The sequence below is a fragment of the Dendropsophus ebraccatus genome, chromosome 9 (assembly GCF_027789765.1).
Source record: "Dendropsophus ebraccatus isolate aDenEbr1 chromosome 9, aDenEbr1.pat, whole genome shotgun sequence".
Lineage (NCBI taxonomy): Eukaryota > Metazoa > Chordata > Amphibia > Anura > Hylidae > Dendropsophus > Dendropsophus ebraccatus.
Window position 1 is genome coordinate 15,305,918 of NC_091462.1, and position 13,619 is coordinate 15,319,536.

At 45.1% G+C, this 13,619-nt stretch overlaps 1 protein-coding gene across 3 annotated transcripts in view; it reads left to right on the forward strand.

Annotated features, from left to right (window-relative positions):
* THSD7B (thrombospondin type 1 domain containing 7B) overlaps positions 1–13,619 on the forward strand; it is a 420,171-nt gene that overhangs the window by 377,632 nt on the left and 28,920 nt on the right. For all 3 annotated transcript variants that reach the window (XM_069982655.1, XM_069982658.1, XM_069982657.1), the window contains one exon: positions 4,370–4,515. In XM_069982655.1, coding sequence (XP_069838756.1) covers positions 4,370–4,515 — 146 coding nt within the window. The remainder of the gene's footprint in view (positions 1–4,369; positions 4,516–13,619) is intronic.

The window sequence follows — 13,619 nt, forward strand, 5'->3', positions numbered from 1 at the left end:
ACTCTGTACATAGAGCACTACAACCCCTAACATGGCCTGACCACTGTACATGACTATTATACTGTGTACAAGGAGCACTACAACCCCTAACATGGCCTGACTACTACACATGACTTTTATACTCTGTACATGGAGCACTACAACCCCCAACATGGCCTGACTACTACACATGACTATTATACTCTGTACATAGAGAACTACAACCCCTAACATGGCCTGACTACTACACATGACTATTATACTCTGTACATAGAGCACTACAATCCCCAACATGGCCTGACCACTGTACATGACAATTATATACAGAGCCGGTGTTTACCGTGTGTACGCTAGGAGGAGTATATACAGTAGGCCCTTGCACCTGTGGGTTGCTGTTACACCTTTTGTTTTTTTGTCTGTACTTAAGCCACAAGCCGCGTGCAATCTGCAGTGTGAACAGAGTCATAGATGTGCTACCAAAATTGCCCTTGTTTTCTGTTGACTATTATACTCTGTACACAGAGCACAACAACCCACAACATGACCTGACTACTGTACATGACTTTTATATTCTGTACACAGAGCACTACAACCCCCATCATGACCTGACTACTGTACATGACTATTATACTCTGTACATAGAGCACTACAACCCCCATCATGACCTGACTACTGTACATGACTATTATACTCTGTAAATAGAGCACTTCACCCCCATCATGACCTGACTACTGTACATGACTATTATACTGTGAATATAGAACACTACAACCCCCATCATGACCTGACTACTGTACATGACTGTTATATTCTGTACACAGAGCACTACAACCCCCATCATGGCCTGACTACTGCACATGACTATTATACTCTGTAAATAGAGCACTTCACCCCCATCATGACCTGACTACTGTACATGACTGTTATATTCTGTACACAGAGCACTACAACCCCCATCATGACCTGACTACTGTACATGACTATTACACTCTGTACATAGGGCACTACAACCCCCAACATGGCCTGACTACTGCACATGACTATTATACTGTGTACATAGAGAACTACAATCCCCAACATGACCCAACCACTGGATATGACCATAATTGTAACATACAGGGAATGTGGACCTGGACTCCACCTGTTTGGCTTTGGACCAGGCTGCTCCAGAAGTGTGGTCCCGGCGTGCGCAGCAGCTGGTTCCCAACAACCAGATAGAGTCAGTGCCAGGCACCAGGGAGGGCCAAGTATACGTAGTCAGCTGACCAGGTTGTCAGAATCAGTACCAGGGATAAGACGGGTTGGTAACAGGAGAGGCCCACAATACATACAGTGAGTCAGGCAGAAAGCGTAATCCAGAGAACTGGCACAGGTAAGGATACACAGAGAATCAGCAAGATCACAGAAATGCACCTTCACTTAGAATGCTCAAATGCAACAACACTCAGGCAGAGAAGAGCAGGTGGCGCTAGTTTAAATAGGTGCAGGTGGCTCGGATTGGCAGAAGGCACCAGCAGGTGAAGACAGGCCGCGTCTATAATTCCAGAGCATGTGGCACCTGCACACCCTAGTGGGCAGAGATGTCATTGCAGCAGGGACCAGACGGAGAAGAAAGAATGCCAGAAAAGACAGTAGGTCCAAGATGAGCACAGAGCACAGCAGAGGAGCGGACAGAAACAGGACCCGGGCAGTGCCGCCTAGGTAAACTAACAGATCGCCGCCGAGTGACGCCCAGTAATGCAAGAATTACATGCCTATTTATACTCTATATATAGATTACTACAACCCCAAACCTGACCACTGGACATGACCATAAGATAATTGTGCTATACTCTGTACATAGAACACTAAAAGCTCCAACATGATGAACTACTGGACTCTGTACATTAAACACTACAACCCCCAACATTAGCTGATAATTGGACATGACCATATGATAATTCTATATATAGAACACTACAAACCCCACCTGTCCTGACCACTGGATATATACTATACATAGAACACTACAACCTCCAACATGATCACCTACAGATAATTCTGTTATACTCCATACAGTATATAGAATACTACAACCACCAACATAATGCGACCAGGGGCCACAAGTCCCATTACAGCTTCCAATTCACTCTGTACCTGGGACACAACAACTCCCGACATGACCCATAATGATCACATGCCTCGTTCTTGTTGGTAGTCCTAATGACATCTGCCACCATGATCCATCTGGTTCCCCCTTTACACATTAGGGTTCCCCCATAGGATCCCTATAGTGCAGTATCCCAGTATCCAGACATTTGCCGGCCGTGTTTTCTCTTAACATTTTGCTCACAGAGTCACTTAGAGCAGAACAGATAACCCGGTTCACTTATTAACATGGAGATGCCGTTTCCTAAATGATTTTTGTTCGGAGCGAGCTATGGAGTAATATGTGTAAGAAGAAAGCGAATGTGTAATGAGGTTGGGGCGATAACAATAGCGGGCTGTTGTAGTAGATCAATGGTCTCTCTATTACCAAACATCTCTTCAAAGGCGAGGGGTGGGGGCGCTCCATGTGACCTGTCAGAGATATTACCACCACAAGAACAGAGGGGATCGGGGAGACGTTCTCCCAAATTACAGATAATTTATTCGATAATTATAACCCGTATCCTGCAGACAGAATACAAGCTAATGCTTCCCTGTCAAAATTACATTGGTGTTATCATGTGGGATAATTGTGAGCGTCGCACTCTCAGGAATACGCTCCGCGCTCTGGATGGGGCTCTTTGTCGTCTTAATAATGGCATAAAATAGCGAGGAGGTTTTCTAGCAATTTTCAGACAGATTCACCCATTTTACACATTTCTTCCTTCCCTTGAGTTTTATATGGGGAATATCTTTGGGTAGAACGGGTTCCGTTGTATTGCCATTAATACTGTATGGAGGGCTAGGGGGAGTAATGTGACTGAAGCTGGTATATGGAGTCTTACAAATTGTGCAATGCTTCATGGGAAAAATATGCAAAGTAGCTTATATTCAGAAAAAGAACTTGCTCTACAGCGCCACCTACTGGAGTTTCCTTTCAAATTACGGAGAGACACAGCGATTGGGGATGGGTTTCTGAGGCAAAGCCCCACGCCCAATGAGGTTCCATACATGGGCCCTGTTTAATTTATAGGACTAGTGCAGGAAGTTCGTCATTTGTGGAACAGTTGCAGAGACAACTGATCGTTGGGGTTCTGACACCCAGCACTGATCAGCTGCTTCCAGCCTGTTCCCTGTGTAGTGCCGGTGCTGAACTGCTCAATGGCGCAGGTGCCGGGTGTCCGGCGGATAGCTTATCAGTTTGTTTTGGCCAGAAAACCCCTTAAGGGGGCCTTCACACGTACCGTATCGCTGCTTATTTCTCGCACAAAACTCGCATGAAAGTAGCTGCGTTTTTTGTGGTGTTGAACTTGCCTGTGAAAATTATATGAAAATCAAAACTCGCATGTAAAAATCGCACCAAACACGCAGTGAGAATACACATACATGGACTTGATGGCAATCAGTATCACTGTGGATTTATGTGCGAGAAACTCGCAGCGATAAACACACAGCGATACGGTACGTGTGGGGGCCAAGCCAGAATCTCCACCAGAAGGAGGAGTCACCCATCTGTATGTATATCTGTATATACACTGCTGCCTGGTAGCGCCACTTATGTGCCCATACATTTCCAATAACTGTTGGATCGATGATTGTTTTGCCCATAGTCTTCTCTCTTGGCTTCAGTATACTGGGCATGGCTGAACCTTTATGTGCTCCTTATGGGGAGTGGAGGAGTAAACCACAGACTGACTGCCCTTGTGTCAGCTTATGCCTCTGAGAACAATAGGGTCAGGCATTAAATGGGTTATTCGGCTATGCCAAACAATAGCTATATAGTTGTTAGTATGTAAAAAAACAATAAAGAAGCAATACTTACCATCTCTGCATTCCCCGATGTCCTCCTACGGGTCTCCGCTATCTTGTGATGATCCCGCATTCACTTCTGAAAAAAACTTGTGATTGACTGAGTGGGCTGTCATCCTCAGGACAAGTCTGTCTCAGAAGTGGAGGCAGGATTGTCTCAGGTGGATACCAGAGGATGACACCAGGGGAGCGTGGAGAGGTAAGTATAGCTTCTTTATTGTTTTTTACATACTAGCAACCATAAAGCTATTGTTTTGTATAGCTGGATAACCCATTTAAAGATCCACCATGTCCAAACCCTTCTCTCCACCTTAAACATCTGACATCCATACACTGGTGGCAGCGGACTTGGCCGACTTTACTATAAGGTTTATGGACACCTTGATTTCCTAGCATCTGAATTTATGAACATCTCTACGGGCTACAATGGAGTGACTATTACTTTCTGCCCTAGGCCAGCAGATGCGATCCCGTCGGGTCAAGATGCAAATGGAAGGAGACGGGAGACCTTGTCCGACACAGCTCACCCAGTATAGAAGCTGTAAAGCGTATCCCTGCTATTCCTGGAGCTTCGGGGAATGGTCAGTGTGTAAAGTAGAGGTAGGTGAGAATATAAGATGACGGTGTGAAGAAACTGCTCCAAGTACAGCATGTTGTATCTGACTAGAATGGTTTTCCATTAGAGTTTTCAGCAATGTAGATGTTGATGCGTCAATCGGACCCAAAGACCCTTCATATTGGTGCAGTAGGCACAGGCGCAGGCAGCCACTATGTACCAGTGTGTGCCGTGCAGTGTGGTCGCCTCCTTCCTCTCTCCCTGTCACGTCGGTCCCTGCTGCCTGTTTCCCTCTGCTGACTTTGTGTGCCGTGGCATTGTCAACGCAGCAATGCATTGCAACGCATTGCAACACAACGATAGAATGCCGCAGCTGGAGACAGGCGTCAGGGATCGGTTTAGACAGGGAGAGGGCATGTAAGGAGGCGACCATGCTGCAGAGCACGCACCGTTAGATTAGTTTGTCATCTGGGCTCTGTCATTTTACTTATGTCAGACTTATGTCGGAAATATGGGCCCCATGGCAGTTGCGCAGTCTGCCTCCATAGGAGCTACGATACTGCCCTCGACCCCTCCATAGGTTATAATGGCCAGCGCAAACCCATCTTCACTTTGCTTCCCTTTAATGTAAACAGAGATAATGAACAGATAAAAAGTAGGAGGAGGAGGTGGGAAACAGTCTTGTGAACACAGAAAGAAGCTGTTAAAACAAAATTTCATATAATCTTTTATATGATTCTATTAATTATAATCTTATCTATCTATTAATTTCGCAAAGATGTTTGAAATAAGAGTGACACTTTAAATCCCACCTGTCATGTATTGATCCAAGTAAAAAAAAAAAAAAAAATCACTACTGACATGCAGTTTGTCATATCCCTGATGTGAATAAATGCTTGTAGGAACCCCTGTTACCCTGTTCAAGAACCTGCAAGAGTGACGCATGCCAGGAGTAGTGTCCACAAGGAGACACAGTTTTCTGGAGCATATGATGCCTCAAATATATTTATTACCTTTATATAAGATGTCAGGCAGGACTAAGGGCCTTATTCCACCGGACGATTATCGTTTGCATAATCGTTAACGATTAACGATCTCAAACGACCGCTATTGCGAAAGACCTGAAAACGTTCACTCATTTTCATGGAACGATAATCGTTACTTATGATCGTAATTGCGATCGTTTTTCCTCGCTATTTATTCACTATTGCGTTCGGATCTATTGCGAACTACCAAACGATGTCTTATTCAATGCGAACGTTTTGCGAACAAGCAACGATAAAAATAGGTCCAGGTCTTATAAAGCGATCAACGATTTCTCGTTCGGTTGTTAATCGTTAACTGCATTTCAACGGAACGATTAACGTTTAGATTCGAACGATTTAATGATAATTTGAACGATAATCGTCCGGTGGAATAGGGCCCTAAGGTGCTGCTTTGATCTTTTTTGGCAGATTCATTCTGGCAGACTGTCAGCCCCCACCGAGCTGACTGCAGTCTGTGCTCAGTCATGTCACGCGCTCTCCGCTCTCACAGAGGGCCAGGAGTGCATACTGTGCACCTTTGCAGTTACTAAGGACAGCGTGAGACCAGCAACTAGGGTGGACGACATTTTAGCAGGTAGTGAGACCCCTGCTGGGCAGAATTATAATGACTTTTTTCTCCTATATATCCACAGATCTCTCATTAGCAATACATTGCAGAAATGCTTATTAGCCCGTTGTCTATCCACAACAGCAAACAACAGGGACTTAAAGGGCAGTAGCTAATAATAATTAGTGCAGCCTGAAGTGAGCTTTGTCAGTGATACGTGATACATTGATTCAAGCCCACCCGCTCCCGCAGCGATCACTGTCCTGTCCAACGTGCCATACATTTACATGGCTATTAAAGGTCACTGTTACTTAGACAAACATCCCTGACACTTATCCCTGCCTGATCCCGCTGGGGACTATTAGAACAATGGTTCTCAGGATGCAGGCAGCTCTTCTGAGGCTTATTTGCTGCTAATTGACAATGCGGATCAATGAGTCTTTATATAAAACATGGAATAGATGGACATCATTTATAAATACCTCGCAAGACCCTGGTAAACAATTATATCCAGGGTCAGCTTATATACATGCAATTATTTACTACCGCAATAATAAATTTGCATTTATGTACAGCATTGATAACTAGTATTCCCCTGATGGTTAGTGCCAACACTATCACAGAACCTGCACTACTGAAGTGTGCATTATCCTGACCATTGTCATCTGAGCTTGCAGTATACTGTAGCATGCTAGAACACATAACACTAGCAGTGCCCTATAGGGGATAATATTTATCAGCCCTTACCTATAGGAGATAATACTTACATATCCTTACTTATAGGGGATAATACTTACCAATCCCTACCTATAGGAGAGAATACTTACCAGTCCCTACCTATAGGGGATAATACTTACCAGTCTTTACCTATAGGGTATTCAACTTACATATTCTTACTTATAAAGGAAAATACTTACCAGTCCCTACCTATAGGGGATAATACTTACCAGTCCTTACCTATAGGGTATTCAACTTACATATTCTTACTTATAAAGGAAAATACTTACCAGTCCCTACCTATAGGGGATAATACTTACCAGTCCTTACCTATAGGGTATTCAACTTACATATTCTTACTTATAGAGGAAAATACTTACAGGTCCTTACCTATAGGGCAGGGGTAGGGAACCTTGGCCCTCCAGCTGTTGCAAAACTACAACTCCCATCATGCCTGGACAGCCAAAGCTTTAGTTCCCTACCCCTACTATAGGGTATAAAGCTTAATATACTTACTTATAGGGGATAATACTTACCAGCCCTAACCTATAGGGCATAATATTTACCAGTACTATCCTATAGGGGATAATACTTACCAGTCCTTACCTATAGGGTATAAAGCTTACCTATCCTTACTTAGGGGGGATAATACTTACCAGTCCCTACTTATAGAAGATAATACTTACCAGTTCTAACCTATAGGGGATAAAGCTTACATATTCTTACGTATCCTTACTTATAGGGGGAAAAGTTTACCTATCCTTACCTCCGAGGATAATACTACCTACAGTATCCTTACCTACAGAGCATAAGGCTTGCCTACAGGGGATAAATATTACCTATGATTACCTATAGGGAATAATACTACCAATCCTTACTAATAGGGGACAGTGCCTTTCCTTACTTATAAGGAGTACAGCTTACCAAACATAATCCTGGTCACTCTTCTAGATCTATATTAGAATTGCTGTGTGCCCTCTGGTGGTTTTATGTCTGAAACTTACAGGATGCCAGGAACACACTTGGGACCTTGGTGTCCCTTTAAGGTAGCATAATGTCAGTGCAACCCACGGCCTCAGTGATGTCACAGGAAAAAATATATACATTTTATTATTCTCATTTATTTATTAGGAGGAAAGAAGTTGGGAATTTTTTTTACTGTGTGGCACACAGAAAGGTTATTATTATGTTGGGACATAATGGGTCATTATTATTGTTTTGGGACAATACTTTCTATGGGCATACCTGGTGGCATTGTGTTTATGGGCCCTACAAACGGCCCATAAACACAATTATGGGGTATTACATTGTAGGGTATTACCACCTATGTGCTGTGTGAGCTGTATAATAACAGGAATGATGCTCTGAGCTAAATGCATGCTTCCTATCTGTTGCTCCTCCTCCCCTCTCACAGCAGGTAATCTCATACACTTATACTGCAGCCGCATCTCCCTCCTACCAATTCTTTCTTGTCTACTCTTGGATATTGGAGATGCTATCTATGGAACTATACAAACAGTAGTCAGTTTTATTCATGCAGCAGTTGTCATATTAACATTATCATCTCGGCTGCCTTTATCCTGGTATCTGGTAGAATCTCATATATAGGCTGGGGGCATCAGCCTCTCCGACATGTAATCCTTCGTCGCACCCTATATGTTTTTTTTTATTGTGCCTTTATAAGTCTATTAGGAGTTCCAGCTTGTCATTGTAGGGCACAAGATCCCAGCATTTCCTTATAGGATGATGTGTGGAGCTCATGAAACCTTAGTATTTCCAGAATATGGTAACCAGTAAGTTATATAGCTTTTATACTGGTGACCTCCTGCTCCCAATAACAGGAGTTAAGAGGCAGTAAAAGTGACTGAGAGCTCGGTTAATCTTAGCAACTGGGAAGATGAATACACATTTTACTCCTGCAAGGCTTTCATAAAGACACGACGGCCTTTATAGGACGCTCCATCTACGCCTCGGCACAAACGTATAAACAGCCATCTATCAACCTGCCAGACACCTCCATAAACGGCAAAACCTATAGAAACATCATCATATCCCATGCCCATTTTTTATTGAACTAAAAGACAACAACTAAGAAAATTGCAGGATAGATGTTTCTATTAAAATATTTAGCGGCACAAAATGTAAGAACAACGGCCGTGAGATGAGCGTAATATAATATAATAGTTCTCTTCTTCTTCTTTATTATTATCTGCTCCGACGCCCAATCACACGACCTTAAAAATTATCTAAGGATAAAAAGTATTTGATGGAGATAGTAGAAGGTTTATATTGTATTTAGTGCTGATCTGTTTCATAGCTTCTCTTTATAGGGATCGGAGTCCAAAGCTCCAAATCCTCGGTTTCTCCTTGAAGAAGTGTTCACTTGCTTCCTAACATATTGAAGTTGTTGTTGGAAGCAGGATAAATGGACAAGTGTCAGGATCTGAGTAACTGTGACCAGGGCTGAATAGTGATGTGTAGACGTCGGGGTCAGAGCATCTCCAGAGAGGGCGTTCTTGTGGGGTCCCTGGTATCTAGTGGTCAGTACCGACCAAAAGTGTCCAAGGAAGGAAAACCGTGGAAAGAGATATTGGGGCCAAGGCTCACTTAGGGGTGTGGGGGTGAAGGCTAGCCCGTAAGTTGCTGTAAAGCAAAATGCTGAAAAAACTTCCTGCTGTCTATGATAGCAAGGAGTCAGATCACATAGGACATGGCAGCTTTCTGTTTATGGAGCCCTGCAGACCGGTCAGAGCCCATGTGACACCTACATCCATTGCAAGTGTCTACAATGGGCATCAGAACTGGAGCATGAAGCAATGGCAGAAGGCTTCTGATCTGCAGGGTCATGTTCTCCATCATGTGAATGGCCGGGTGCGTGTGTGTCACTTACCCAGTTTCGGACTGGCCCAATGGAGGACCGGAAAATTCTCTGGCGGGCACCCAGCTTTAGAACCTGCACTAACAATGACTGACATGTCGTTTCTCACTGGTTCTTCATTGGTGGGCCCCCAGAATCATTTCCTCTGGTGGTCCCCTAATACCCCAGTCCGACACTGCACTTACCTGGGGTAGAAATGGCACCAGGATGCGAAGAAGACAAGATGGCGAGGGCAGTGTGATGGGTAATGTTCTCCTGGAGACCTTGTGTCCTGGCATCATGTGGATGTTACTGTGACATGAACCACCTACCTTACCATTATACACACCAAGCCAACACCCCCTCGTGGTAGCGGGACCCTATAATGGCAACAGTCAGCAGCATAATGCCCCTGGGGGCCACACTACAGACATTGTTCAGGTATGAGGAACATTACAAAGAGATTAAGATGGTGACTCGGCCTCCAGGTTCCCCAGATCTCATCATCATCCCATCATCTGTAGGATGTGCTGGAGAAACAAATCCCATCCATGGAGGCCGCCCCTCACACCGCACAGGATCGGCTGCTGATCCCACAGGACACCTTCAGAGGTCTTGTGTCACGTATTGTGCTCCTGTACACGTGTTCTTTTTCTGTCAGATACTCATGATGCCTACAGAAATTCATCATTCACGAGAGATAAGAAAATATACCAGACTTGGTTCCAGAGGAAATAACCTCCCAAATCTAGAACCACGAGCGACACACACCATGACCCTAAATACTAATGACAGATGAACAGAATCCCAAATTCAGAAATGTGTCGTTTAAACCTCCCTCCCTCGTGTTGTGTGTCGCTCGCGCTTCTGGATTTGTGAGGTTATTTCCTCTGGAACCGAGTCTGGTTTACGGTTTATTTTCTTATCTCTCCAGTGGAGCTGCTTTTATTGGTGGCTTTTATTTGCTTTTATTCCCTCTTATCGTTTAACATGTCGCAGTGATGCGCTCGGCTGGAATTGGACTATTGTTTTGTCTTATAAGATACACTTATGTCTTTTAAATGAACATTACGGCTTTCAATGAGAAATAATGTCACTTGTGCTGAGAGGCAGAAAGTTTAAAGAGTCAGATGGAAGGGTTTATATGGCTTAACAAGGGACGTGTTTCTCCATGTCGGAGGCAGGCTTCTGGTCGGGAAAGACGTTTTGGGCCAAATATAAAGTAGGGAAGATAAAAGGGAGCGATTGTCCATGACAACACCAGGCGGATGTGCCCAAATGTAACACTCTTACCCGTCCATAATCTCTTCACATCAGTGATTTTTGGGGATGACAATGCCTACATTTTTTCCATCCCCCGTCTTCCATGACCTATTACCTTTGTTTTATTTTTCCAACATTATTTATTTTTATTTTTTTTAATTATACTATTTATTTTACCATAAATTGAGAAATCAAATAATACATATTTGTGGGGTAGACTAGAAAAACTATATAGTATAAATAGTTTGTTAGTTGTATCCAGTGGGTTGGTGCAACGAGATTGATAGGTTTATAAATTTATAGGTTTTTAAAAAAAATGTTTTATTACTTTAAAAAAATAAATAAATAAATAAACCTTTGGTTTGCATTGCCGTATTCTCAGACGTCCATAATTTTTTTTTTTTTTATTATTATTTTTTTGTTGATGGAGCTGTGTGAGGGCTCATTGTTTGCAGTTTTCACTGGTACATGTAAACTTTTAAAACATTTTTATTAAAGTTTTATAGTAGAGGAGAGGTGACCAAAAAGCAGCAACTCTGGTGTTCGGTATTGTCTTTTTTACTGTTTTCACTATATAGCAGTGATTTTCAACCTTTTTTGAGCTGCGGCACACTTTTTATACTTAAAAAATCACGGGGCACACCACCAACCAAAATGGCACAAAATGACACTAAAACAGTACATATTATACATATAGTTAATAATATAGATTCTAAATGTATTTATACTCACTCAGTGTGAAACCTGGGCCTGTTTTCTTCTCCCCCCTGTGCTTCTCTCCACCATACTTCTCCCCCCTACTTCTCTCCTGTGCTTCTCTCCACCATACTTCTCCCCCCTGCTTCTCTCCTGTGCTTCTCTCCCCCATGCTTCTCTCCCCCGTGCTTCTCTCCACCAAACTTCTCTTCCCCCTGCTTCTCTCCGCTGTTTCTCTCCCCCATCCCCATGTTTCTCTCCCCCCTGCTTCTCTCCCCTGTTTCTCCCCCATCCCCAGGTTTCTCTCCCCCATTGTTTTCTCCTGTTTCACAGGGGCACCATAGTTTGGGGAACTTTCCCCGCGGCACACCCAACCATGTATCGCGGCACACTAGTGTGCCACGGCACACTGATTGAAAATCACTGCTATATAGCAGGGGTCCTCAACTGGCGGACCGCGGTCCGAACCCGGACCGCGGAGGCCAGCTGTCCGGACCCCTGGTCAGACCTCCTAACCGCCCCGGATCCGGTCCGTCCCGCTCCCCACCGCACTGCCTCCCGCCCCATAGGCGTACTGTCCTTAGATGTCAGAAGGCCTGTGGGGCTGGGGGCAGTGCCGGTCCGGCCCCCGGCTGATACGCGCTCTCTGGGGATGTCCCGGGGATTCCCCAGCAGAGCGCGCACCAGTGACCTCAGTGTACGCTGCCGGCCTGTCCTTCCCGGAAGTGCAGGCCGGCGGCGCACGCTGAGGTCACTGATGCGCGCTCTGCTGGGGAATCCCCGGGACATCCCCAGAGAGCGCGTATCAGCCGGGGGCCGGACCGACGGGAAGAGAAGAAGACAGCCGCAGCGGGGAACGAGGTGCTAGGTGAGTTGTTTTTGTTATTTTTTTTTCTGTCTGGGGGGCATCTACAAGGGGAGAGCGCACAGGTGGACTATATACTACAGGGGGGACCTCACAGGGGGCTATATACTACTGAGGGGGCTATATACTACTGGGGGGAGCGCACAGGGGGCTATATACTACAGGGGGGACCTCACAGTGGGCTATATACTACTGAGGGGGCTATATACTACTGGGGGGAGCGCACAGGGGGTTATATACTACAGGGGGGACCTCACAGGGGCTATATACTACAGGGGGAAAGCACAAGGGGGGCTATATACTACTGGGGGGGACCTCACAGGGGGCTATATACTACTGGGGGGAGAGCACAGGGGCGCTATATACTACTGGGGGGAGCTCACAGGGGGCTATATACTACAGGGGGACAGCGCACGGGGGGGCTATATACTACAGGGGGTGCTCACAGGGGGCTATATACTACAGGGGGGAGCTCACAGGGGGGCTATATACTACTTGGGGGAGCTCACGGGGGCTATATACTACAGGGGGAGAGCACAGGGGGGCTATATACTACTGGGGGGAGCTCACAGGGGGCTATATACTACAGGGGGAGAGCACAGGGGGGCTATATACTACTGGCGGGAGCTCACAGGGGGCTATATACTACTGGGGGACAGCGCACAGGGGGCTATATACTACAGGGGGAGAGCGCACAGGGGGGCTATATACTACTGGGGGGAGCTCACAGGGGGCTATATACTACTGGGGGGAGCTCACAGGGGGCTATATACTACAGGGGGAGAGCGCACAGGGGGGCTATATACTACTGGGTGAGCAACAGGGGGCTATATACTACTGAGGGAGAGCGCACAGGAGGGGCTATACACTACTGGGGGAGCAACAGGGGGGCTATATACTACCAGGGCAGTCACCCCCTTTGTACCTAATATCAAAGGCCTGGTGAGAGAGAAAAAAATGCCAGTTTTCCCGCTAATAAGCAGCAATTCTGTATATAAATAGTTGAACGTTTGTGACAAAGTAACAAAACACGTTTCCTACTGATGTTCAGCTCGGATCTTCACCTGACAATAGACCCCGGTAAGTGGACCTTCACTAAAAGTTGTTGAGTACCCCTGCTATATAGGATAAGTAATGTTATATTTTAATACTCTGCC